At 38.5% G+C, this 27,592-nt stretch overlaps 1 protein-coding gene across 1 annotated transcript; it reads right to left on the bottom strand.

Annotated features, from left to right (window-relative positions):
- Positions 1–1,829: 1,829 nt before the first annotated feature.
- GYPC (glycophorin C (Gerbich blood group)) lies at positions 1,830–27,592 on the bottom strand (the record flags this gene model as incomplete). The annotated part of the gene is made up of 3 exons (XM_079539330.1): positions 1,830–2,026; positions 4,439–4,489; positions 27,559–27,592. The coding sequence occupies 3 exons, from the start codon at positions 27,590–27,592 to the stop codon at positions 1,830–1,832; spliced, it is 282 nt and encodes a 93-aa protein (XP_079395456.1).

Below are 27,592 nucleotides of genomic sequence, written 5' to 3'. Positions count from 1 at the left end.
TGGAACAGTATGTTCTGAAAAAAATACCTGATGCATTTAGTAAATGTGGCAGGATTTTTATATTCTTTGGTTAAAATGCAGACACACAGGTACTTGAGATCTAAGGTATTAGGATTTGAAGAGCAGTTCAAAGTCCATCTCCTTCAGCTTCTGAGAAAAGAATGAGATTGTGATTGAAAAGACAAAAATATCCCAGTTCTCCACTTGAGTCCTCACAGTCTTTTCTTGTCAGATCTGTTTGCGCTTTTGTGGTCAACATTGGTAATGTATGCTGGAGTCCTGGAGAATTTTGTGCTTTGGTGCCAAGAAGTGAGCACAAGTGATCAGTAACAGTGTCTTGAAAGCAGTTGTACATGACTTGATGTATACATTGCTCTACATATGTGTGTATATATATATATATATATATATATATATATATATACATAAGAGATAGAAAATACATGTTATCACATATTTATCCCTCTGTATTTTCAGTAGTTCAGGGCACTAGTGAAGCTGGGAATGAGCAGGTGCAGAGAACAATTACTCTATTTCTGGAGCTACTCTTGGGCTTTAATTAAGAAGCCAGCTTACTGGGTTAAAGAAACTCATCATCACTGATTCTTAGGTGAGGCATAAGGTCTTGTCATGTGATCCACCACGACCATTCTATATATTTATTTATATTAAAGCATTGATAGTCAGTGTAATTCTCTTACTGAGGAGAATGCAAAGGATGTACAGAGGCCATGCAGAGGGAGACATCAGTACTTGCCAATGGCATGCAGCTGAACAAGCTTCCTTCTATTGGCAGTCTTGTAGTTTCATCTGTAAAAGATTTATCACTATATGCACCAGAACTGAATTCCTTTTCCTGCAAAAATGCAAAATCTTGCTGGCAAGCATTCAAGAGAATGTTCCAATGCAAAATAAATAAATAAATACCCAGGCAAAAATATCTTACTCAAAAAAATCTGGCTGAGCTCAGTTGTTTTAAAAGGCCTGCTCAAACCAAGATACTTTACCTTTTAATACGTATCTAATTATGCATGCATGCAGGGAGCCTACCGACTAATTGAAATCATATTTGCAAGTTTACTGGCTATCATATTCTACACTATAAATTCCAACATTTTGCAGTTCTCAAACTGCCATGAAGAGCAAGTTAGAAATAAATTCTTCATTCTTTCATTTTCCATATTTCCCAACAGTTTTATTCCTTTGAATTGTCTTGGACTTTTATGTTTATAAAATCCTAAAAACTAAAAAAAAGAAGAAGAAAAAAAAAAGGTCTCAATCAAACTCCCCAAACAAACAAAGCAAACTCCCCTGTTGCAATATAATTGCACATTTATGGGGATGGGGGAAATATCTGGGCTACAAAGCTATTTTTGTTCCAGCTACTTCAGCTTTATCTAGTTTAATGTTTGTTCTGTGACCATTTGAAATTCAATTTCAGGTAGTTCTGTATAATATCAGCATAGAATGCATCATTAACTCTGAGAGGATGTTTTCCATTGGCATCTGCTGTTTTCACCAAATGTCAAGACTTGACATTTGCTATCGTTATCTGGTTTTGGTGTATCACTCATACTGAGATTTTGTTTCTTCTTATCTGATATTGATTTCAACTGTGACCAGCTGTGTTGCTTATAAAATCAACGGGCAAGTATCTGGCATTTAGCTCTTCATGGGTAGAGAAAAAGAAACAACTCAGCGACAAAATAAAGAGATACTTTTCAATTAGGATGCTTGCCTGCATCCTAATATTATCCATCTCTTGGCACTTTTGTTGTAGTATATCTGATTGATTCCCGTGGGGAAGTCTCCGTGGAAATTCTTGCCTTTCAGATGAAATATTCTTTTTTACTCTCATCCACAGCTTCCTGGAGAGCAGGGTCATTTTTCAAAGCAGCATCAGCGCTTTCAGCAAACTCAGTTCCTTTGGCCTCATTGGTGTGGTAGGTGCCCTTATGCCTGTACATGTACCGGACCATCACAACCAGCAGGCAAATGAGGACAAATACCACCGCAGCTATCACACCTAGAGGAAAAGCACTACTGTCAGTAATAAAATACAAGCAGCATATTACAGGCAGGCATCACAGCTTGAGTTACTTGATCAGAAAAAAAATCTGCGTAATGTAAGATATTCACAAATTGTAATGGCTGAGGTTAGAAAAGATTCTGAAAGGATCAAATTGAAGAACACAGATGGGATATACATACTGCAGAAATGCAGGTCAAATTCTTGATAGCTTTCTTTCAAATCAATAGCTTGATTTTGTTGAATTCATTGGAAATCCATTCAAAAATTCACTGCCATCCCAGTGGTAGTATATATCTGGGGGAATGTGCGGGCAGCCTGATCCTACCCCAGTGAGTGTACTCAATTTCAGGAGGAGTAAAGGGCACTGAACATTTCTTTGGAGATATTCAACAAGTAGCAGGAGCCATGTGCCTGCAGTACTGCTCTCTGTTTGGGAGTTGTCATGTCATGTTGTGCTCAAATTAGGAAAATCTTATTGCAGTAAACATGAAAGTGACACCTAGGAGGGATTGTGGGTAGAACTTCTACATTTCCTAGACTAAGACTAATTATTATCCCTATGCTGACTGGACAAAAATTTCCACAGGTAACCCCAAACTCACATGGGACTGAACTATGAATGAAAGCATTCCTAGGTAAGGAAGGTAATTCCAGACTCCAGGAATGGCTGTGCAGTGAACACCCTATGTCCTGGCTTTGCTTTGTGTCCTTACTTTGCAGAGTCTTTTCCTTTTTTCCTTTTTTCCCTTTTTCCCTGTGAAAGGCGGAAGTCCAGAACAAAAAAGGCACCACTGACAAGTTCATAGCTAAAAAATTACAAGTTGTGTACCCTCCTGTCAGATAAAATCAGTTTTTTAAGAATCTTGACAATAAATAAGATAGTATGAAGCTGATTTATTCAATTTTGATTTTTTTTTTTTTTTTTTTTTTCCTTTTGCACTTGTGTATAACTTGGATGTTCTTCTATAGCTGCTATTCTGTACAAGTGCATGATACTGAGCTGATTCTATATTCATGTGACTCCAGGACGAAGGGGATTAAAGGGTAAACCAAGCATTTAAGGAAAATGAAAAGCACCACAAGAGGGTATTCCTAGGAAAATCCCATATGTGGATTTTGCAGCTGCTGTGAGAATGCAGTGGATAGGAACTCATCTGACTAATTGTAGGCATCTATGGTAGAGACGGTTCCGTTTGAGTTAGTCCCATCCGACTGCTTCTGCAGTCAGTGATATGGAGGGGATGATTCCTGTTCTTCTAGAAATAGAAGTTTGTGTTTGATCAGATGAATTGTTCTCTGGAAATAAGAACAATTCCACAGTGACAATGACAGCTGTATAGAGAGTGTCTCTCTTTTCTTCCCTGTATTCAAGATATGAGTAAAGAGATTGTCTCCAAAGCTCTACATTTAGGAGCATCTGTAAACTAAGTTCAGATACTGTACTGACATGAAGATGGGGGTCTGGACAGAATATTAGCAAGGTGAATAGAAATAATAACTCTATCTTAAAAAACATGCCTGCAACATCATCCCACAGGTTTTATGGTGCTTGATTCTGGAAAGCAAAGTTATTGCTGGCAGAAATTAAATTGCTCATACTGGGAACTTTAGGTTTACAGTGATATTTCAGTTATGGTGGGGATTTCATCAATTTTTCGGGCTGGTATCCCTTGACACAAGAGGTTTTAATAGGCTTTAGATATAGCACAATATTAATAAGCCTGAGGGACTAAGTACAAATCAATTTACCTGCTACTTGTTCATAGAAAGCTGAAATTAAAGGTACGTGAGATGGGACCTGAGGGAAATATAGCAGAGCCTCACCAATTTGCACTAATGATTGGTATACCCCCTTGTGAATAACTTAAATTAGCGCATTAGCATGAAATGAACAAACACAATAAAAGTAAAAAGACAGGGTTCTCTCTGTGAACATAGCTTTGCTCGTTTCTTCTGACAACTGTATTTAGTTTAAATGCATGAGGGTTTTTTAATGGAACACTAGGATGGGCTCTGTGGCACGTTCTGTAAGAATAAAAGGTCAGCTGGTGACAGTTAGCCTGCTCAAATCAAAGACAGCATTCCAATTTTGTATTGTGTGAAAGTCTTGGTCCATGGAATGATGAGAAATATCAGAGGTTGACTTTGCTACTGGGTGTTTGGATATTTTGTCCTAAAAGAAGGAATAGATGGAGGTGGTACAGCTCAATGGTTCATGCTCATTATCTTATCTCATTATCTTTGCCAATAGCCCCTGTGGGAATAGATTTCCCACTGGCCTAATTAACTCTAATTGTGCTGCTCCTGTTGTCTTGTCAGCAAAGTAGGAGTTTTGCAAAATGCAGGAAAGCAACCAACCTGCTGTTTTAATTCTAATGGTTCTGCTAAGTACAGCCTGCTTCCTACCTCCAATCACAGCCACATCTGCTCCAGCTGAGGAATTCTCAACATCCCCATCTATAAATAGATGAGAAGATACAAAAGTTAATTAAAGAAAAAGGACTTGGATCACACGTAGCAGCAGTGACTGTTCTAGCAGAGCTGTATTATTTTAACCTCCGAAACTCAGAACTTAAATAAGATCCCTTGTTAGCAAAATACATTTATAAAACATCTCATTAGAATTGTCTGTTTTCTGTCACCATAACACTGGATAAAAAATAACTAGCACATTATGCAAACTATTGTGGTCCTCAGGGAAACACATACTGTGTATTATGAGCACTTACCTGTAACATCCTCCAGTGAATGATTAAATTAAGGGCATCAGGTACTGTGATTACTCTCAGAAAGGCAGGTTTTTGTGGAGGAAAAAAAGTTAGCACCTATTTACTTTTCTCTGTATGGCTCTTCAGTCTGTGGTCTGGATTTTGTAAATCAAATTAGTTCTTTTGATTTTAATTACTACTTATTTGCCTGCAATATTCTGCTTTTAATTTTAGCATTTACTTTTAATCTTACAATACGTCATGTTATATGTATGGCTTTAAACACAGTCCTCATTTGGATTAAGTCTGAGTTTGGTTCTGATAAATCAAATTACTTTCTTTACTGGATTATAAATTCTTAAACAAACAAACAAACATATTTTTGCAAATTGAAACCTAGGGAGAAGTATTTGACCACATCGTTTTAAGGGGTGGGAGATTGAACGGAGAAGCTGTAAGGTGAAAGATTCTAATCTGAACTATAACGCTTATTAGAAACATTCAAAACAGCTAACAAATAGGCAAAGTGTTTTAAAGGGGAGTGGAAAAGCAAATTCTAAAAAGCAGTGAGAATTTGGCTCTCCTTATCTGACACAAACCTTCAGCGAAAGTAAATTCACATAGATAAGCATTTCCTAACCAGCATCTCTGTAGCTGATCAACATACAGTCTTGTTTTCGGATCCTTATCTCGCATCACTGGTATCAACCCATTTACTCCTGAATTATGTGTGTGTCTGGGAAGGTCATAAACTCTTGGTTTTTGTCCATGCTAGTTTTATGACGGGACACTCTTTGTGTATTATTGTACTGTTTATGTATTTCTAAGTGCTGTCAGTTTCCTAACAAGGCAGGTAGCTTTGGGTGAGTTGTTTTTTTTTTTAATTTTTTTTTTTCTTTCTTCCTTATTAATATATACAACAGATAGAAAAGTTCTCTTGAAAACAAAAATGCTAATACCAAATCCTCTCATAAATTCAACAGTGGCACTGTGGCTGACTCTGGCTTTTTTGCTAGATCTGTGACAGACCTTGCAAGGAAAAATCTCACAGAAGCTTTCTTCTTACTTGTGCCCAGTTTCATATCAAATTGATGGGATTCTATACATTCTTCACAGTCATGTGAAGTGCTTCCTCTGGAAAGGAGAAGACCTTTTCTCTCCCACAGAAGTTCTTCCCACATTTTCTTCTGGCTGTATCCTGATGGAAGGACTGGGCACGCCTTGTGTAATTTAAAAACTCTAATTATGTGTACATCCATTGAAAACCCATGTGCCTCAGAAGGGATTAATTGCTTCAAGGTCAAACTGTGGAGTAGTTCTTAATACAATAAATATATACTGCATGCCAAAGAAGCAAGCTCCTCTACAACAATAAAATTCTTAAAGGTGTGAATTCTGAAATACTTTCCTAGCTACACAGCTTGCTTCCAAACATTAATTCTGGATCAAATCATTATCCCTTTAATTATAAGAAGGTAAGTGAGTAACTGTCAGCTCTTTTCCATTCTTCCCATGTGTCTCTCAGGCCCAGATAACAAGCAGGTGTCTTATCTCTAGTACTTAGCACAGAAGTACTTTTTGATAATGGATTACAGAATCATCACTTTGCAGAAAAGTTTTCATTTCAATACTGTGCTAAGTTTTCAGAACATTGGTCCCATCTTGAGCTATTGTGTAGTTAGCAGTTTATCAATGTTCTGCCATTCAGCAAATCACTAGCAGTGTCATAAAGCTTCATTCAGCATGGCTCTCATTTTACTGCAAGTATGAGAAAGTCTTACTTTTCTTTGGTGCATTTACATTTTACCTGTCCTTGACTGGGTTTTGCTGCAACTTCTGGAGTGCCAGGAAATTGCAGCCATCAGTGATCAGAATTTTCCAAGGTCTGCTCCCTAAATCAATTATGAAGCAAGGATGAGGAAAGGGAGACAGTTATCCTTAGTACCTGTTTCACAGCCCTTAAGATTTCACTTTGTCGAAAAACAGGATCAGGCTGCTCAAGAAGGTGGTGGAGTCACCATCCCAGGAAGTGTTCAGGAAAAGAGTAGATGTTGCACTGGGTGACATGATATTATTGGTATTTCCAACTAGGAAATAGGAATGTGGTACATAGCAAATGTGATTTGGCGGTGGGTTGTTAGGGTAGTACAGATAAGTTGAGGTTGGACTTGATGATCTTGAAAGTCTTAAGTGATTCTATGGCAATATAATAATATTTCGAGGTGGGGGGAAGGTATCAGTGTCATTCAAGATTCTAATGGTATCATCTTTTACAAAAAATGACTAAAGAAAATAAGGTCATTTTCCCAGAGTAGAGGTGAAACCATCCAGATCACCTTATTCCTTCTTCATTCTGCTGTTAACACACAGAGCACTCAAAGGTCTATATTTCATTAACTGCTTTTGCACCTGTTTTGGTTATTTTCCTTTGTTTCAAGGACATATTTTGTTATCTACTGCTAAACTGTCCTTGTAAAACTTCCTCTCACTGTTATACTGGCCCTCGTCCATAGCTGCAATCTGGTCTCAAATGTGTTTACATAGTGTTGTTATTTAGTGCCATTGGTTACCATGACACGCAAAAATCAAAAGTTTTTAAAAACCCTGGCCATCAGAATGGGTTGCCTAAATCAAGAATAGAACATAGAAATCAAATTGCCTAGTGTTGGAAAAGCAAGTTTCTAAAAGCTAGAATGAAGGGGAAAAATGCTTTTGTGCCATGACCTGAAATTCATCGAATTCCAGTTCTGTCCCTAAGTTTACAGATAAGATTTTGCAGTAGAACAACAATTGCTACCTGCCTCATTCTCATCAATCAAATCATGCCGAGAAGGCAGCAGCCTCTGAAAACCCCAGGAAATTTTCTGAGTCTGAAATACTGCAAGTAGATCTCTGGCTTAAGACCTCTAAAGTGAAAACCCGGTACAACTAGCTTTCATGTTAATGTAACCAGTGACAGTTTTTTTCCAGTGAATTCTAGTAAATTTGTTAAACCTTCTACTCTAGGCATGATTTTGAAATAAAACTTGACTTTTATTAATTTTGATTTTTCTTTTATTTCAAACTGCCCTCATTTGATTTTTGCTGAGGAGCACTTGTTTGAATAAGACAAGTCCAGCAGTGAAAAAATTTGAAGTTCAGCACTCTTCTTACTTTTTTATATGCTGCTCCTGCCAGTTGTGACAGTTTCTTTACATCAGTTGGACTTGATGATCCTTATGGGCCCCTTCCAACTCAGGATATTCTGTGATTCTGATTCTGCTGTGTAATCCAAAGGACAACCTGATGGGGTAACATATACCTTAACTCAAACTTCTCAGTGTCTGTTATTTCCTATGATAAAGCTTCAAAGTAGGACAAGTGTTTACTGCTCTGCAGTATCAAATATACAAAGAAAAGCCTGAGCTTACAGCCTTACAACTTAGATTATAATGAATCCCTTACAGCTGTGGTCCAGTTACACTGCTGTTTTGGAGTGGATGAGTCAAGCTGAATAAGTAGGCAGATATCTACGTGTGATAAGCTGCTTTTGCAATATAATTTACAAAGCCACTTGAAACTATTGAAGCAGCACTGCTGCTGCTCCTGCCTTTCAGGATTTTCCTGCCCACAAGCTTATTCTTCTGATTCATAGAAACCTAAGCCAACCCTTAATATGATGCTCTGTTGCTGCCTGCTTGTGGTTATTATCTCAGAAGTCTTGGCTGCTAAGTTACACTTAAGTTGGTCTCTAAGTGCTTCCTTGGGCAACCCGCGTTCTCTCTTGATGTGCATGTTTGTTGCACAAGAAACACTTGAAAGTCATTTAATCCACTGGAATGATGAGCTGAGCTTGTTATGCAGCCCTTCTCTTCTTAGGGCTTTCTTAGGCATGCAAACTAGGAAACACACTCTCCTCTTTAATAGGCTCACATTACCTCTGTATGAAAAACACTGCTGCTCACCTTACAGGTGAGGAACAACCCAGCTTTAGTTTAGTCTCCATATTCTTTGCAGAGCCACCCCAGATACTGACTACAGAGCAAGCAATGAGTAAGCAATCTGTAGGCTGAAATGTACCTTGGAAATTCAGCTACTTAATGTTTAATGGTTTTGTCTTAAATATTCATACAAGCTATCTGTGGACTTTTGATAAACAGGAGATATGTTCAAAGTGAATAAGATCCAGTTCACGATTCAGCCCACATATAAAAGGAGTTGAGAGAAAGATTTTACTTCTTTATTGATTGATCTTTCACACATTATAGATTTGATTTGAAAGAATTTTAACTGTAACTTGAGACTAATAAAACACACTTTACTCAGCAGTAGCTACAAAGAGTCTACTATACTGTGTCTTTTTTGTTTTTGTTTTTGTTTTTTTGTGTGTATGTCAATTGGCATAATACAAGATATCATACAAATCTTGCCTTATTTAAAAAGGTCTTAATTTTAAAGGGTGATCACATTTTTATCTAAGGAATTTGAATGGGATTTCAAACCATTCATCACTGCTATTGCTGAAGATGATAGTATGCTGCTTGTTTGGATTCAGTAACATATTTTAAGCTTCTGAATCTATAGATACCATTAGGAAGTTAATGCAACTGTTCAATCCTTAATCATTTTTCCATTTTTTTTCTCTTTTAACATTCCTTATATTAAAAAATATTTTAACTTTTATTCCCTCAAGGACTCTTTGTGTTCCTTGTGTGCGCTTCTGCAGTGACCAATCCTTTTGACTGTAAAGGCAGTTCTTAGTATATCTTTTGCCATAATACTGAAAATCTTATGAAGTCTCAATGTCTCCCCTTGTTTATGAAAACATTGTATGTCTGACTTGCCCTTTGGCTTATATTTGTGCTTTGCCAACACATTGCATTCTTGAGAAAATCATTAATCTATTAACCTTAACATACTGATTTAATTTACAAACTATAGTTAGAACTAGTTCTCTATGGCTGCACATGTAAAATGAGAACAAACTTCTGAAAACTTAATTGCTTAAGTTGCTCCCTAGCCTGTGTTCCAATATCAGATGCATCACACTGAGTTTTTCCTAGAGCAAAAAAAAAAAAAGTAATTACCTATTTTAATATTTGCACTAAGTGTGTAATGCCTAGCCAGAGCTGGCATCTCTTATTCCAAAGGGTCATCGGTCTGAACCCGTCAATTTAACACATTCTGCTGAAAAGGCCATCACCATCTCCTATTAGATAATGAAACACATCAAGGCTGTTCTTTCAGAATTAAGGAACAGATTCTTATCTGTCAATCTGGACAAGAGACAGAATAATTTGGCTGCCATTTATGTTCTAAATTATTGTAATGATAATAATGGTGAGGTACAACAGCCACATGATCTTTTGGGTAAGTAAATGGCCTGTGTGCCACGTTTGAGTTAAATAAAGCAGATAGAAATATCTACAGTATAAAAATGTACCATGCTCAATCCCTTTGCTATCCTAGCTAAGTACTTTGTCATTAATTCTGAGAAGGAAAAATCCTGTCTTATTCAATTAAAATCAAGGCTTGTTCAAAAGTTTCCAAACTGTGTAATTCAGAGAGGAATAAAGGGCATTATTAAATTAGTTTAATTAGGTTAGTATTGCCACATAATTTCAGCAGTTCACTTTTGATTTTGGCAATGGCATCATCAACATAGTTTCTTCTTCTTTTGTTAAACTGAGCTTCACTTGGCATTTTGGGAAAGTCAGAGATGGAGATTTTGTCAAAAAAGTATTGTTATGAAGCCCTTAATGATAAGAAGGAGAAAGGTGAAAGTGATCATAAAATATGAGAAATTATTTTAATTGCAAAAGATAAGGATTTTCTTAAAACTGAACAGATAGTTGACATTTTGAAATAAAAATTTTGGCTGAAAATTAAGAAATTTGCTTAAAGGGATGCATAGTCTAAACAAAGCACAGATTTTTTTAAACCAAGTCAAACATATCTGTTCATTTCCAGAAGGAACTAATAAAACCCCTTTAAGTTTGAGCCACATATATGTGTACATAGACATAGTTTTGCTTGCACTTACTAGAGACTGACATAGAAGTAATTAACTCCTTCACTTAAAGTGGCTGAATATCAACTACATATTCTAATGTCAATTAAGCACAGTACATCCAGTATGAGCATTTAAATGGCTTTTTCCCCTTTAGAAAGGGCAGATTTCTCCTCCACAAGAAAGTTGGCTCACACTCGAAATGCACATCTTGCTGGGGAAGATAAATTGATCTGTTATTGCTTCATTAAAGAAGGAGTAACAAATGGGGTAAAAATCAATCCAGAAGCTATGGTCCATGTTCAGACAGTCTTCCAGTATGTGTCCTTCCATCTCCCCATTCCTCATTAGAACAGAGCATTTGTTTTTGAGGAAACTTTTGAAATAAACACCAAATAGCTAGAGAATTTGCCTAATAATTTATGACTGACTTTCCTTCAAAGACTTGATTCCTTTAAAATCTTCAAGCTCTAGTCATTTTTGCTGAATCAAAATGGAAACAAAACAGCCATTTGCTCATTCACTGAGATCAAAATAATGCACTGAATGGAAAGGAATCAATTGATTAACCATTGTCAGGTAATCAAAGTAGCTGAGGATGGATATAAGTGAAAATTCATCTCACAACATGTATCAGATACTTTACTTGGAACAGTTGAGAAACAGTCCATGAAAAAGCACATTGCACTGACCTAAACTTTGCATGTTAGAAAGGTAAGCACAAAAATTTGAACCTTTCAGTGGGAAGTCAGAGGCTAAGATGTCTTTTAGGAGATGTATTGATAGTTCCTTCATTTGTGTAGATGGTTACATGATGTATTAAGAGAGTTCGACCGCTAAACTGTGTGTAATTATTTACCAAGATGTTTTTTAATGTGTACCTAACAGGTCTACCAGCCTGTCTTGATTCTCAGGACATTTGATGGTGTCAGCAGAGTATAAGGTAATTTCCATATTTCTTCACATTACTGAGCTTGATTTTATAACCTTAACAACTATGTAAGATTTAAATTACATCTGAAACACAATTTTTCTGGGTGCGGTACGACTGAAGACAAACATTAGCCAAAGTTAGTCCCCTCAACTAAGACAAGAAGAACTGTTTTTTTTCTAAATATTTCCTTCAAATATCCTTTGGCATCATTTTGCCCTGCCTTTGTCTAGGGATATATCTGTTCTTCCTTTGTGCCTGTATATCTGTCCTTACAACCTTTGGAAATCTTGGCTCCATTCTTCAGCTTTTGAAGGAAGAGCAGGCAAAGACAAACACTTTACCTTAATTTCTGTGAAAACGGTAGGCTGGAGAGAAAAAGAAGATCAGGTTAGACCAGCAGTGAAGGAAAGGCAGTGAGGACTCAGCAATTCTAAGCTCTGTTTAGCAGCAACTTGTTGACCAGTCACCACATGCCGTCCAGTGGTCATGCATGTAGGTAAACAGGAGCTGCAGCAATGTACTTTCCATTCCCAATCTGAGATGCTGTGGAAGTGAGCCACTGTATGCAGTGGTGGGATTTAGCAGTCAGGGACATAAATCCAAAAGTAAGAGCGTCTCCCTGGTTCTGCTGCTAGCAAAAAGCTTGTTCTAAGAAACACAGACATGAAAAGAAAGAAATGTGGCCATTACTTTATTAAGGCTGCTAAATGTCTATTTCTAGTTTTGAGATGAAAAGACTTGACCTTGTGCCTAAATTACAGGTCATGCGACCTAGAAATCATCTGGTACCTGGTGAAAGCCTGCAGTTATGTACAAAGATATTATCCTGACAATTTGAAGAATCTAGAGTCTAGCTACCTTCCTTGGAAAAGTATAGTAATTTTTCCAACAGGGGCAGGTTTCTTCCTCTACGTCTCATTCTCACCACCAATAGTTTGTTGCAAAGTGGTTCTACAGGTGATAATTCTTGGAAACAAGAGCAGTCTGTACTGCATCCCCTTGCTTATTTGGTATGAATTGTATTCAGCTACATTCAATTCCTATACCAGTGCTAGCCTAAGGCACTGTTTGCAAAGCACTGCAAGTAGAAATGTCAGGATGTTTAGCATTTGCTCTTTAGGGACACAGAGATCTTTCATGGAACACTGATGAGGTTAGTATTATTAATGGAGATATCTGCAGTGGAAACAAGTTTTCTAATGCTTTAAATATTGAACATATTAAACAAAGAAAATAAGACGTATTGAAACACCTAAGAAACTTGCAAGGCAAATAATAGCTCACGGCAAAAACACTTCCATTTTCCAAGGATTCTGCAATGAATATGCAGATTTCTTTTGCATATCTGCTGCATTTAAAGAGAGAAGGCCTGTTTCATTATCTGAAAAGCATTTATATATATCAGTCCAAGCTGTCTGAATTGAGTTGAGCAATTTTAGTAAAACTTCTTTAATATCTATCAGTCATTTGAGCAATTCTGGACAGATTGTGCAATAATTGTTGGAAAAAAAAATAGAAAAAGAAATTCTTGCTTATCTATTGTTTTTGGACAGTTGTCTAGCATGATTTGACAAACAGCATATTGAAGACTTTAACAGCTGAGCATAAAAAGCCTGAACTGGAGCCATATACGGAATATTTTTCATTGACGAATTTACACTGTTGTGAGATTCATTAGAAATTCATTAATAACGTTCCTCTCTCTTAACGAACAGTAAACAGTCAGTAGCATCTAGGTGGAAAGAATAATCGGCTTGGTGAGATGTTTGATCCCTGAAAGGGAGTCTAGGTGATCTGTGCTGTCTTCACAGATGCTGCACAGAGGACACCCCTTGCAGGAAAATCGATTCAGCTCTTGCAGAGGTGTGATGAATCCTGGGGGAAGGAATGGGAATTTCTCTTCCCATCAACTAGGAAGCTAACATAGAAGACTGGCTTAAATAAGAGGCCTGGGTTTCTGGAGTCTATAATTAGGGAAAATAAATCCCAACTATTACTTTTAGCATTGTTCAGCCATTCCTTTGCAAAACCTGCACCAACGGCTTAGCCTTTCTTAAAGGTAATCAGAGCTTTTTCATAAAGCTTTTGACATGTGCAATGCCAGATCTCTCTCCAATAGACTCTTGATATATGTTTCTGCATTATATATGTCTCTGCATTAGGCCTACTATCTTGCATACATATTTTCTGAAGCAAACTTGTCTTGCTTAAACTGGATATTAATACACTCCTAAATAGAAAAGAATCCTATTTAGGTTCATCTTCTAGTAAGGAGTCATTTTTGTGTTACTTATCTCTTGATTGTCTCTTTCTAGACAAACGTTGACTTTCATACTACTTCGAGGGCCATAATAATCTCTGAGGCTTCTGCTTCTCTTTCGAATCTGGTTGAAACTGGTTAGTGGATACAAAAGTTCTTGATGAAAAGTGACAGATGGATGAACAGATGATTAAGCAGACAGATAGACAGCAGGAACTCATAAGACTCATTTCATTAGGAAACTGGACTGAAAACAGAAGTGGCAGTGGGTGGAAGTACTTGGATGATGTTCATATAATGGTCATCAATTAAAATTGCCTTTTTTTTTTTGCAGCAGATTCAAAGAATATAGGCAATGTCTCTAGTGGAAAAGGAAAAGCCAAAGACACAGTGCTGAGATTTTTTTTTTCAGCTTCTTGTTTGGTCAGAATATTACATTTTTATAGTTTGGACTATATTTTAAATCTTTAAAGCCAAATTCAACTTGGACAGCCCTGGCAATTTCAATGGAGGATTAATGTGTGTCATTAAGCAAAGAAATATGGTCTAGTACTTTTCAATAGCAACAAATGCTTGCAAAGGCACTTCTCTAATCACCATATTTTTGGCTTACTGCAAAGCCCTTGGACTGATCCTTTCCTAAATATATGGAATGTACATGCAGGAAAGCTGAGGGTGAATTGCTGTGATTTGAGATGCTTGCTATATTGCAGCTGAAAAGTGCATTCTTGCTGCTAACTCTTTTCCATTCAAGCTGATTCAGCAGAAAACTGGCCCACTAAAAAGAAAGAGGCAGGGGGTATTTACTTATTGGCAAACTGATTCAAAGTCAGTGTGTGGTCTGACTGTCAGTTATTCTGTGGAGAGGAATGGGGTTTGTGTAGACAGAGAGGAAGGCAGGAATGCACTCTCAAGCAAGTGAAGTACATTATTAATCTGTACTCGAACAGGTTCCCCTAAAAGAGAAGCACAAGGTGAAAAAGAGCTGGAAAAAGCTGGGTAATTCCTCATTAGATTGCTCTTAACAGAAAACTCCAGTTTTTCATGGACAAGTGACTCCTTTGAAATACAGTGGCTTGGCAAATGTTGAGGGCATGGTATTTTCTGTGTAAGAACGTATAGAAGTAAGGGCCCTCTTTCAACTGTACAAACAAGCACTCTGTGACTCTGCTCCCCCCTGCCTGCCTGCCTGTCTGGAGGGATGTTGCTCTGCCATAGCTGAATCAGCAGCTAACACCAACAGCAATCCTTCCTGTCTCATTTACACATGAAGCAAAGCAGGACATCTTTCCAACACACGAAGTGAAATACTGAGTTGCACACATGCAAGGTACAATTTGTAAAAGCATGCTCTGTGATGCTGCTTTTGGTCCCTTTGAAGTTAGTGGCAGATCTCCCATAAATTTCAACTGCAAAATTGGCCAGTGGTGAAATCTTTAAAAAAAATCCATGTTATAAATATTAGAAACATGATAGAACTGGTGTTCCAGCATTAAGATCACCAGATGCAGCATCTGCTCATCCTTTCTGTTTTTCCAGTTCCCAGATTTTTTCACCAGTTGATGCTAGAGGCTGAAAAAGAAGGCACACCTTCTCAGCAATCACGAAAGTGCTTGAAAATTTTTCAATGTCCTTTTTATAACATCCCCAAACTACTTATAATCATCTCCAAAGAAGTGTTCTTTGGAATAGTATCAGAAGGTCAATTTATTCCACTGAAACACCTATTATTATAAAGAGAGAGAAAAAACAACAACAACAAAAAAAAGAATGAGCCAACAGCACCAGCGCAGCCCTGGAAAATATGAAGTCATCCATAGAGTTCAGCCAGAACAGACTCCCATTAAACTCTGTTTAAGAGCCAAGTTCCGCCCTGAGATATGTGTTAGCTGCAGTTTATGTTCGGGGGGAGCTGTGCTGTACTTCAGAGCAAGGCTCAGTCAGAAGTGTGTATCCATTACAAATCAAAGAGAAGAGCCCACATCCCTTTTGTATTGTTTCCTCTGTATAGATGGAACAGAATTCTTAAAGAGGTAAATAAAACAGTCCCAAGTTTCACAATGCCTTTCAATTTTGATTCTCTCCTCTCCTTTTGATCCTCAGACCTGAATGACTCTTTCTGCATCCACCAAGTTAACCTCCTGGTCGTTGGTATTTGGGCAGGGTGGGGTGATGCCTCATTCCCTGATACAAGCCGTGCCTTCAGCAGCGCTGATCTCCCAGGATTGAATTCCTTCAATTACAAGGTAAAAGAGCTCATTCAAGGAGAGGGAAGAGGGGGAGGTGAGGCTCAATTCTGCCAAGCTTTGAGCAAGAAGTTCAAGTGTTTCATAGCAGAAACTCTGGTAAGTGCAAAGGCTTTTGTAACCCAGCACACCTCTATAAACACTGAAATACTAATTCAGGTTCAAGAATTTGCTGTGTTTCAGACCTCCTAGATGGCTGTCCTTTACTTTCCATCAGATGACTAACAGGGAAAATGGCCCATCAGCTCTGTGCTTCTCACAACACGTTCATGGCCAGAGCTGTAAAAGCATTTAAGGTCTGATTAAGTGAGAAAGCTCAGTGCCATCAGGATCAAACTGATCTTGGCAACCACTTTTCCTGGATGCTTTAACAGAGGTGATGGTGTCCTTGGGAAAGAAGTTCTCCTTTTCTTAATACTGGTGTTTAAGATAACCAGCTGGAGAGAGCCATGGGAAACACAGGCAGGTCTGGCAAACCCACGATGTTGCTTCATCATGCGATGTCTATGAAGGGATGTGAAAAATTTTACCAAGTCCTATTAGCTAGAAGGTAGATAAGAAATATCCCAACAAGGATGGGGAACAGGAAAGACAGAGAAGTGTGCCCTGAGAATCTGAAGAGATTATATGACCCTCAGCCACAGTTTCATGCCATATCTTTGCACTGATTTTGCATTTCTTTCTACATCTCCCCTCCACCTAGAGTTATGTATAGTGTGAGGGAGAAGATGTACATATCCTTTTAGGGATAAGAGATGCTTTTGCCCATAGATAACAAGCTGCTACCTCAATATGGCACACAGCAGCAAGCACAATTGTTTACTAAGCTGGACATCAGCATCTCCGTATCTCCATGGCAGACTTCCTTCAGCCTCTCACAAGCCCTGAATCTTGCTGTGTGCATGAACAGGAGGTTACATCCCTTAGGGTCTGAGAGCTTCTTCTCAGTTGTTATCTTGAAGGAAATCGTTTAGGTAGAAAACAACACTTATTCGATTTTTCAATTTCTCATCCAGTGAGGAAAATACACCCCTCTCTCGGGAAGAAATGATAGACGCAATCTTTAATCACAGGACATTTACTTCCCCTCCCCCAGTGACTGCAATTTCATACCTGACAAAAATAGGCTCTGAGGCCTCCAAAGGGAATAGCTTGTATTTCCCCCTCTGGCCACTTCCACCAGCTGCTGGGGTCCTATGTGAGCTGCATCATGTTTGGAAGGGAGAGAGATCTTCCCAGTGCTTCAGGATCACATCACTTAAGAACAGAACAGAGGGAGCAGGGAGGTGGAAGCCATGCTCCTCCCTCTGCTTTGCTGCTGGCCCCTGGAGAACACAGGACACAGGATATTCTTCCTGCCTGGGGAGGACTCAGAACAGCTGGGAGCAAAGACATGACTTTTTCCTTAAAGGAAGTGCAAGTCGTGAAGGGGGTAAAGTCCACTATTTTATGCTGCATTTCATCGTAAAATTGTGTCAAACTGTTGTACCTGTCCTGCTCCTGCTTTTTCTGTCAGCGCTTAAAGCCGAGCCTGACTTATTAGGAAATGACACTTTTAAAACTGTTTCACCATCTCTGTCCCCCCATTGTTGCTCCATGAACCTTCTGACACGACTCAAATGCAGATAAGATGAAAGGATTCGTTCATCCCAAGTGAAGGCAAAGAACAGTGGTAATGCAAGAGAAGGGCTTGGCTTGTGCTCTGCTTCCAGCTCATGGTTATGTCCCCAGGATGCAGACATTAAGCATCTTGCACAGAATGTGGGAGGAGGAAGAAAAGTTTTTGTCTGAGATTCACGAATTTTAATGGCTTCCAGAAGGGGAAATCTTTTACTAAGGAGCAAAAGCAAAGTTCAGAAAAATTCAAAAGCATTTATCTCCCTGGTTGCATTCCTGCCTGCCAAAAGTGGGAGGGTTAGTTTACTCCTCTTCGGTAAAAAGGGTCCTAGAGGAAGAATGAACTTAGGAGCCACAAACATTTACATGTGCAAAGAACTTAGATCAACAGGAAATATTCTTTGGTGGGATCATACAGGATCTGTCTATCTTTATTTGTTCCCCACTACTACATGCCTACACTTCTGCTTCCCATGGGAACTCTGACTTACCACTGATAAATCATTTTGCCTTCACTGAAATTTGTAATGATAGTAGATGGAACTGCATTTGAAGCATGTTCACTAGCTGTAATGGATGGCATTTTTGTATGATCACAGAATCATTAAGGTTGGAAAAGGCCTCTAAGATCATCTAGTCCAATCGTCCACCTACTCACCAATATCACCTGCCAAACTATGTCACTAATTTTGTATCTTTTACCTGGGTGAAACTTACTTGCCAAAAAGTAAGGCTGCAGAGAATTACACCAGCCTCAGAAGCAGCACTCTCTCCAAGCACAGATTTTCCAGGTTCTGCATAAATCTATGTCCTTATTTCTGTGAATGATTTACAAGATCAGAAATGTGTCTGAAAGAAAATCTAGAGCTGGTTGGTGACCCTGGATTTTATGCTCTTCCATGTGTGTATGCATGTGCATACAGCATCCCTTATTTTTGCACTTTGTCATATATTGTGCTGGAAAGTTAGCTTTGACAAGTTGAAAAGTATAAGGATTAGAGCAATCATGTTTACATGTATTACCACCTGCTACTTCTCTTCTTCTATGGTGCTTAAATGTTCAGGCAGAAGGCTTTGAAACATGCTACATGTAATGCACTTAAGAACTCTGCTGGAATTCCAGTTTGGTTTGATCTCCACTGTCTAAAGACTATCTCATAGAATATAAATGAATATATTTAGGGGAAATTTATTTTCAAGGAGAAAACCCTAAAGTCCTTCCAACTTGATATGCTTCACTAGTTGATGTCATTTCTAAGGGCTTTTTTTTTGCATTTTATCTTCATGTTTCAGGAGGCCTCCATCTCTTCCAGAATGAGCAACATAATGAGGGAAGACCCGTCCATGAAGATTAATCATATCTTCCCATGGAAGATGGATGTGTTCAGCATCCCTTGTTGGGCACTGATGTGGCAAGCAATTCTTTGGTGATTTTTGTTTACAAAGTAGATAGAATAAGAGATGAATTGTTATTTACAGCTAAACAAAGCAAAATAAAAATGTTGTATTTTATCAAGAAAGAATGGGAAGAATGTGAGGGAAAAGATGGTAAGAACTGCTAGTGATACGATCAGGAAGGAGACATTGACTAGAGAGCTGGAAATAGAGGAAAAATTTGGCTATGTCAGGCTATGATCAAACCAGCAACTTTATGAAGGCTTTGCAAGCTCATCTTTCCCATCTCACCACATGCAGCCACCATGCACGACTGCCATTTGGAATTGGATTTGTTTAAGATCTATAATCTATAATCTACAGCCCTAAAGCTAACCACTGCTTGAGTTCTAGCCATGGAGGAGAAGTCACCTCTCACTGGGAATGGGAAAAACATCAAAGATAATCAACAAGGTTTCATTTGAATTGGTCCCTTTCCATTAGGAGATCAAAATCTGCAAAGGAGCAACCTACAGATCATGATTTTTCTCCCTGACTTTGTGCTGTTATATCTGGACTTGCTGGTGTTGGCATGCTGATGTTAGCAGAAGGCATTCACTCCACTCTTCTCCATGACTACTGCAGGAGTGGTATGAATGACAGGAAACACGGCCAGGAATGCAAAGCATCCTTCATTTTGAAAAAAAATTTGAAAGTTTTCAAGAGATTTTGAAAAAGAACAAGAAAGCTCTGAGTTCTTCTTTTTGTAAAGCAAAGAGGAAGCAGGAACAGAATCATGGCACTGAACGGCAGTTTTGTTTTCTGGTCTGTTCTGCTCAATGCTTTATGCAGGTTTTTCTGCAGACTAATCCTGTGCACATCCCCCTGTTTCTACCAAGGGCTTAATTGCTATTAGTTACTGATAGTACAGCCTGGCTTAAAATAGAAATAAATCCCACTGTGTTCAGTGAGGGAAAACTGGATCTTTGTAGAACAGACACTCCCAAAATTGAAGTCTGCTGATGTTATTATGGACATTGAAGGGAGACAGACAATAATAAACTCTCCCAATTGTGGGATCCAGGATGTAAAAAACAAGTCCCAGGTTCTAAATGAAAATTCCTATGACAGGAAAGATCTGGAGGCAGGAAGATAGTTTCACAGCAAGTTGTGGAGATGGGAGAGCAAAGAGAAACCAATGGAGAAAAGGGATGGTGGTGGAAGAGGGGACAACTCCCGAAGGAAACACGGCCTCAGCGCATTGCTTGACAAATGAAGATTTATGTCTTCCTTGCCTGTGTTTTCTTCCTTCCCACTGCTGGGACTGTGGAACATCCTTGAAAGAAGCAAGGAAATTATGTTTAGTAACTGGACTGTCTCTCCTTTGCTGAGATATGAGCCCTTACCTGTAGGCTGAGAAAGAGACCAGCATGAAGGTGGGGAAGAGGGGGGGTAAGAGGGGAAGAGGATATCTGAACTAGACAACCTGAGAAGGCAGCTGTGAGAGAAAGATAACAAGCAGAGACTGGTCTGCTCTCTGTGAGCATCCTTGCATAAAGATACACCAAGAATCTTAATTTTCTGCTCCCTGTACTGTTCATCAGAAAGACTGTGCTCATGACACTGGAATGAACTGTCGTATAGTTAGAAGGACAATCTCTGCTGGATTACAAATTCTGGTTATATAAGGACTTCTTTAAAGTTTCAGGAAATAATAGTCTCAACTGAAAATGTGATTTTGTAATAAACTAGTAAATTTCTAGCTCTAATATGCATTAAGTAAACCTTCAAAATTGAATTCAGCAATATATACACATAGATCTCAGAATATAGAAATGAAATATAAAAATAGTATAATTTTGAAGTTAATTGAGAATTTTTGAAAAGTTCCCCAAATATTCTGAATTCAAGGATGACATTTTCACGCTAATTCTTCTTAATCCACTAGAAATGCTTTTCTCTCTGCTTTTCAAACGTGAAGCTCTTTAATAACTGGTGTTAAGTGATTTCTGAATTATTTGCTTAACCTATCAGTTATCTGGTTTAATTAAAGCTGGCCATCAGCACCTGTTTTTTTCATCCTTTATTAAGTGATTGAAATATCCAATTAAGAGATGAGAAGCACCTTGTTTTCAGGTTAACAGATGTTTTTTCAAAGAAAGCAAGGTGGGTTTTTTTGTTGTTTTATAGAGAGAATAAATGTTTATTACACAGAGGCATGAAGTCAATCTGAAACAAAATTTGTGACATCTGTTCCAGTATAAATTCATTTGTCTCATAATATTTTGAGATAGACACAGAAATACAGAATGCAATTTAATTGATTTCCTCTAGATTTTTGCTTATGGAGACGTGAGTCTTGCACTGGTGTACAAGATAAAGCAAATGCTGTGATGCCTAAATTCAAAATATGGAGTGATTCAGTGTCAACACCTTTGTGAGCTGATAGGCTGTATAAACAGTCAGCAGAGAGAGAATTGAATCTGGTGTCTACAAGAAAGAGTTTGAATAAGGCTGCTTCACTGATGCTTTACTGTATCATACAAAAAGGATTTTTAAAAATATTTTCCAACTTTTTATATATAGCCTAAACCTCTTTCTTGCTTTCTTCCTCATTGTTGAGTTTATGCCTCTGCCAAGACTTTAAAAATCTAGTCATTTTTCTGCTGCTTTTGGAGGTGTCTTTCATATAAAAAGGAAAAGATAAGCTTGTGGGTGTTGGTCTGTGAATGGAGATGTAGTTAGGGAAATAAACCTCTCCATACCCATAAGTCTGATTAGTGAAAAAGTGCATAAATACTGAAGAGGGGTGTCTGTACATAAGTAAGTGTAAGCCTGCACACAGATGTAAACTTCTTATATGCATACACTGCGTGTATGATATATGTGTCTGTATAAAAAGAATTCAAATCCATTTTGCAGGTTTGCTGTTGCTGAAACAGTGTGTCTTTCCAAATCTAAACACCTGCACATACATAAAGGCTTGATGTTTGATTATGCTGAGCTATAAGCTTTTTACACATGCTCTTTGTAATGTGGACTGCCTCCTCAAAGTAGATATTTTAAACATGCAGTCCCCAGGAAAATAGGAACTTATCACTCACGATAACATGAAACTGTCACAGGGTGTGTTCAAAAGCACCCCTGCAACTTACTGATAAAAAGCTTAACTCTGTTTCAGGGCTTATCTGAAGAAGAAAGAGGTAGACCCTCATGAAATAACTGAATTTTTTTCAAGGATGGAAAAAGAGAAAGAAAGGGAAGGTGCAGAAGAACAAATGCAGCAGAACAATTTTAACCCACTGAGATTTTCAGTAAAGTTTTCTGCTTCATCAGGAAGAATCCTGCAGTGAAACATGTCAGAAGAGAAGCAGATATGAGAAAGTGGTCTTCTTTGCAGATGAGAAGATTAATTAAGAGAGAAATCACTTAGCCAGATGTCTCATTGGTGAAACTATACGTGCAAGGTACATCTGCAATGAGAGATCAGCAGAGCAAAGACAGTGCGTTTGACTTCTTTGCTAACATTAGAGAGGAGACTAGTGTGAATTAGATCATGCTGACCCTTGGAGAAATTGAGGAGCATGGATCTGATTTCAGCTACAAATTACGAGGTACATGCCTGTTATCATGCTGCATGATCGTTGCTTGATATAGTTGAGTTATGCGTTAGAAATAAATTATGCAGAGAAAACAGTCCTTTTCTCTATTTGCTTATAACTTGCTGGCAGACCCAGAATGAATGCCACTCTTTTTCTTTCACAGAGCAGTTTTACAGAATGCTCTGCAGCCGGTGGATTTCTCAGGAACTCATTACTGGGGTAACTGTCAAATTCATTTGACTTAGGAACTGAAGTCTTTCAGAAATAAGTTTAAAGCATGGTCTGTGTGCTGCCCAAGTACCTGCTCGGCTACGGTGTTCAGGTACCTTTGTCACTGCAGTATTGCGTTGACCCCAATTTTTCATGCATTTCTTATTACAACTCAAATGTGAAGCAAAAAAAAAAAACAAAAAAAAAACAAAACACAATAACTAATTCTTCCCCCACAAAACAAATCAAACTGAAAAACCCATCACAACAAAACAACAAAGATCCCCCTTGTGGCAAGCACTGTATTTTGTAGAACTATGGATTCCTAAAATAGTGTAGGTTAGAAGGGACCTTTTAGATCATCCCGTTCCAACCCCACTGTCATGGATAAGGTTGCCACAAAATAATTTTGCCAATTGCTAAATGACTTCTAAGCTGCATCTTTTTTCCAAGCGTGTACTAGAAAATTATAGAGTAGGAAGCAGAGAGCTGTTGCACACTGGATCTGTTGGGATCTGTTCTTTTTTCTGTCTCCTACCTGTTATCGGTGACTTTCCATACCCAAGACTAGCCAGGGAAAGCAGTCATTTTTCTATTACCTGTAAAATCTCTATGTAGTCTACCAGCTTTTTGGGGAAAGAGTGACTGCACAGCACCTCACACAATCAGATCTCTCTGTTGGCTTGAATTTCTCTATGCTATAGGAATACTAATCCCTCCTCAACAATAGAGACAGGCACTCTGCAGAGCAGACACACAAACAGACTTTCATTAGAGAATGCAGTCCCCAAAGCCTGTTTTACAAAAGGCTCTGCTGATTGGACTCAGTCATTTGAACAGTGATGGGTACAGCGTATGTTCCACAAGAACCTCGAAAGAAAGGTGCAGCAGTATCAGCAATGAGATGCAGACACGGCACAATTCTGTGTTAGTAATACGCTTAAACACAAAAAGCCAAAGCTGAATCTTTAACACCTATTGTGTGAACTGTTGGTTGGAAAATTTCTCCATTTTTAATTTTTATTTTGCGAGAAGCAGATCTCAGAATTGCTGGAAAGTCCATATTTTATAAAAGCAAGCTTCTATCTCAATGGACATCTGTCCTCTGACCCAGTTTAGCAATTCACCAGCACTTCTGCTATTAATTACTGAAATTTCAGGTGTGTTCTGCGCCTTCCAATTTGCAGACTTTCACATCCCCATCTCAGGCATTGAGATGTTGAGGAGAAACCCTGGAGTATAAAGCCAAATTTTCCAACTCATATGCACAGTAGTGGAAGACAAATATACTGACAGAGGCATTCAATTTACATAAATGCTTTGTGGCACACATTTTGAGCCTTCTGTGCTAAAAATGGGAGGTTATTATAATCTACAGGTTTCCTCACTTATAAGTACTCACAGATTTACCAATGAAGACCAGTGTTTTTGTAATCAGTAGCCCCTATTTTTTGTTTGTTAGTTACTGTCACAGGCAAGTGATTGAGGCTGATGAAATTAGATCTGCCTCCAAAGCAGTGAACAGTGCTGTTTAAAGGCTAAAAGACTATTTGAGCTTTCCACATGCCACTTGTGAAAGTATTGCTCCAGGAACATTCAAAGGACCACTTTACAGCCCTTGAGATTCAGTCTTGCCTTTTCTGATCACCTTCTCTGTTGGGATAGACATCTTTGAACCCCAGCAATGGCTTTGCATAGCTCACTGACTCTCCAGACTGCACTTTCTACCCAGCGATGCTGGCTTATGTGAATACTTCACCTCATGTTGCTCACTGACTCAGAACTGAGTCACTGCAGTCCAACAGGAAGAAGGCAGGAAGAAGGCTGCAGTTAGAGTAGAGATTGCCCAACTTGTGGAATTCTTCCAATTTTGTAATAAGTCAGGCAGTTACTTCCTGTGCATCTGAACATAGTTTGAAAGAAGCAAATATGTCACTAGATGGTGATATACTTAGAAATTATGTGTTTCAAAGTCGGGAAGTTTACATCTCTTTAGTGAGGCTAGTCAATAAAAATGACAATAATGGTATGAAAAAAAAAGAAGAAAGAAAATGGACATACATTCAGAGCACAATATTGTACTGAATCCAAGCCAATGGATTTGAGGTCCCAGCTCCATTTTTGGCTTTGCTATCAGACTTCTTTCCTTAGGTATTCCTGGATTCTAGCTACATGCAGATGTCCGTTACAGAAGAATGATGGAGTAAATATTTTACACACTGCCTAACATCAGCAGGCTGAACTACTGGCTCACCCAACTCTCCACTGAGTATACAGAGACCCCCCCTGAGAGCGATGGGATTGGAGCCAGGCATGGCTCCCTGACATTATATGGTATGGCACCTCCATTCAGAAGCAGAATACGTTTGCTGTCTTTGCAGAGGTGAACGGTTTAAATCTGAAACAGAAGTCTGCTCCCACCTGGATTGGTAGGATCATACTGTACTTATAGAATTAATAAAAATCCCTTATCAGCTGCAAGTGAACACAAGGAGATAAGCAAAGAACACAAGCAATTAGGTAACTTAACCCTGCTTAATTTACATCAGTAGGTAGCTGCTCTGCAGTCTCATCTGCAGGTACCTAGGAATAATTAATATAGTCAGTAATAATTAATTCATTCAGTCTAATCAAAGGGTTTGGTGATTCTTTATACATTTTCACGCCCATTTCAAAGATTTTCACTACAGTTCTGAAGAAAATGTGTTTTCCCAAATACTCTGCCTTTCTGGTAAACATCTGCCATCCGTACTGTACTGCCCCTGGTAGTACACCAGCCTTTTGATGTCTTGTAACTTACAAAAATTACTGGAATTTTACTAACAAATAAGACCTTCGTCTCCAGACTTGACTCCCAAAACTTCAACCATTATACAAATAATGCCCTGGTTTTACCAGAGCATGTACAGTCCAGAGTATGTTACAGAATTATCTTTAATTTTATTCTTTCTCTGATCCAGGTAATTAAAAAATAAACAGATAATCAAAACAAAAAACACCAAAAACAATAAACTGAGGGACACAAAGTGAAATAAGATACATTCTGTCTGAATCAGTGACAGAAAATATTTCGGAAGTAAAGAATAGAGTATTTTTTATTTTTCAGGCTGAATTCTTATTCTAGATAGATTGGAAACCACTTATTTGGTGTTTTGAACTGGCCCTTGGCTTGTCAGCTGGCCAAGTCTGTAACTAGAGATGGTAATTAGGGTCTGGACCCTTGGAGATACTGCACAAGGAGCAAAATGAACCTCACTGAGTCACTACCACCCTCCTGCACATGTATTGAGAGCACCAGTGGAACTCATTTATTCAAGCTTTTGTAAACTCAATCTCTCAGAATCCTGAATTAGCCTGCCTGTTGCTTTCCTGTCTATAATAGAAAACAAACGGTAACAGAAACAACAGTAAACAAGTCATTATCTCCTAAACTGCTGAATAATGTAGAATAAAGTATAAGATAAACCTATCATCTAATCTTTAGAGTTTGTTGGAACTTGCAAAAAGGAATAAAGGGTAAACAGAAATTGCTGCCTGGGATTCCAGAGCTACTGCTCGCTGTGCTGTTTCTGCTGTATCAGCCTGTCCCATTCAAAGCTCAGGAAGCACCGCTGCCATTAGCCTCCATGCAGACCAAATACTCTGACAGCATAGCCCGAATTTCCAGCAGCTCTCAGCAATCCTGTCTGTACATTTTGTCTTCATTACTGATACCATGGAACGATAAACAATTCTGCTATTGGCAGTTTGTTTATCAAAAATATTACAAAATTACTGCCTCAAATTAAAACAGGAAAGATTATACCAAAATCATGAAGGACAGGGTTGCGTCCTGCTGTTTCAGCGGTGAAAACTTTCCTTAGTTTATCAGACCAGAATCCATCCCCTTCTCTTCCACTTTCTTTTTTTATGCTAACCCAAAAGGAATGCAGGCACGCTGCCGTTAAACATCTGTGTTCACTTGACTGTTCAGGCCAAACTCTCTTTCCAAGTTCACTAAAATATGCAGAGTTATGCCAGCAGAGAACTTGCCCTCCTGTACCCTCCCTTGCTGAGAAGCGAACTTGCTTGTCCTTAAGCCCACGTTTCTACATTTCCAGAGCAGAAACACATTGTGACTTTAAATATAGACGGTCCGTTTGTGGCTTTGCGTCTCATGTTACATGCAGACAGCCTGGGACTCTAAACAGAAGTTGGGCAGCACCATTAATAGTTTAGAAAAGCATCAGGAAGCTTTCGAAATGCTCTATATTTTCATTCCTGGAGGTGGAGTAGGGAGGGAAAAACATTTAAATTTTCTTAAACCAGGGTTTAGACGGAAACATTACTGAGTTTGCTTGGTTCTATTCAGGAGCTGGAGTCTGCAGAGCCGTTTCAGTTCTTCACACACATGCACGCACACACACACAAAGAATTAAAAAGGAAAACAGTTTCATCGCAACTTTTCTCCTTCAGGATGAGTCTCAGGCATTCTTTTTTTTTTTTTCTTTTTCCCTTTCACATGAAACACATTTGACAATCCTTTCCTAAAGCGTCAGATTGGTAAACCCACTCTTACTGCAAGGAGGGGGGATAAGGGTACTCACGTGGTTGAGATGTCGTATTGTTTTGGTAACTCAT

This window comes from Tetrao urogallus, assembly GCF_951394365.1.
Source record: "Tetrao urogallus genome assembly, chromosome: 8".
Taxonomy (NCBI): domain Eukaryota; kingdom Metazoa; phylum Chordata; class Aves; order Galliformes; family Phasianidae; genus Tetrao; species Tetrao urogallus.
This window is presented reverse-complemented; position numbering and strand designations above follow the sequence as displayed.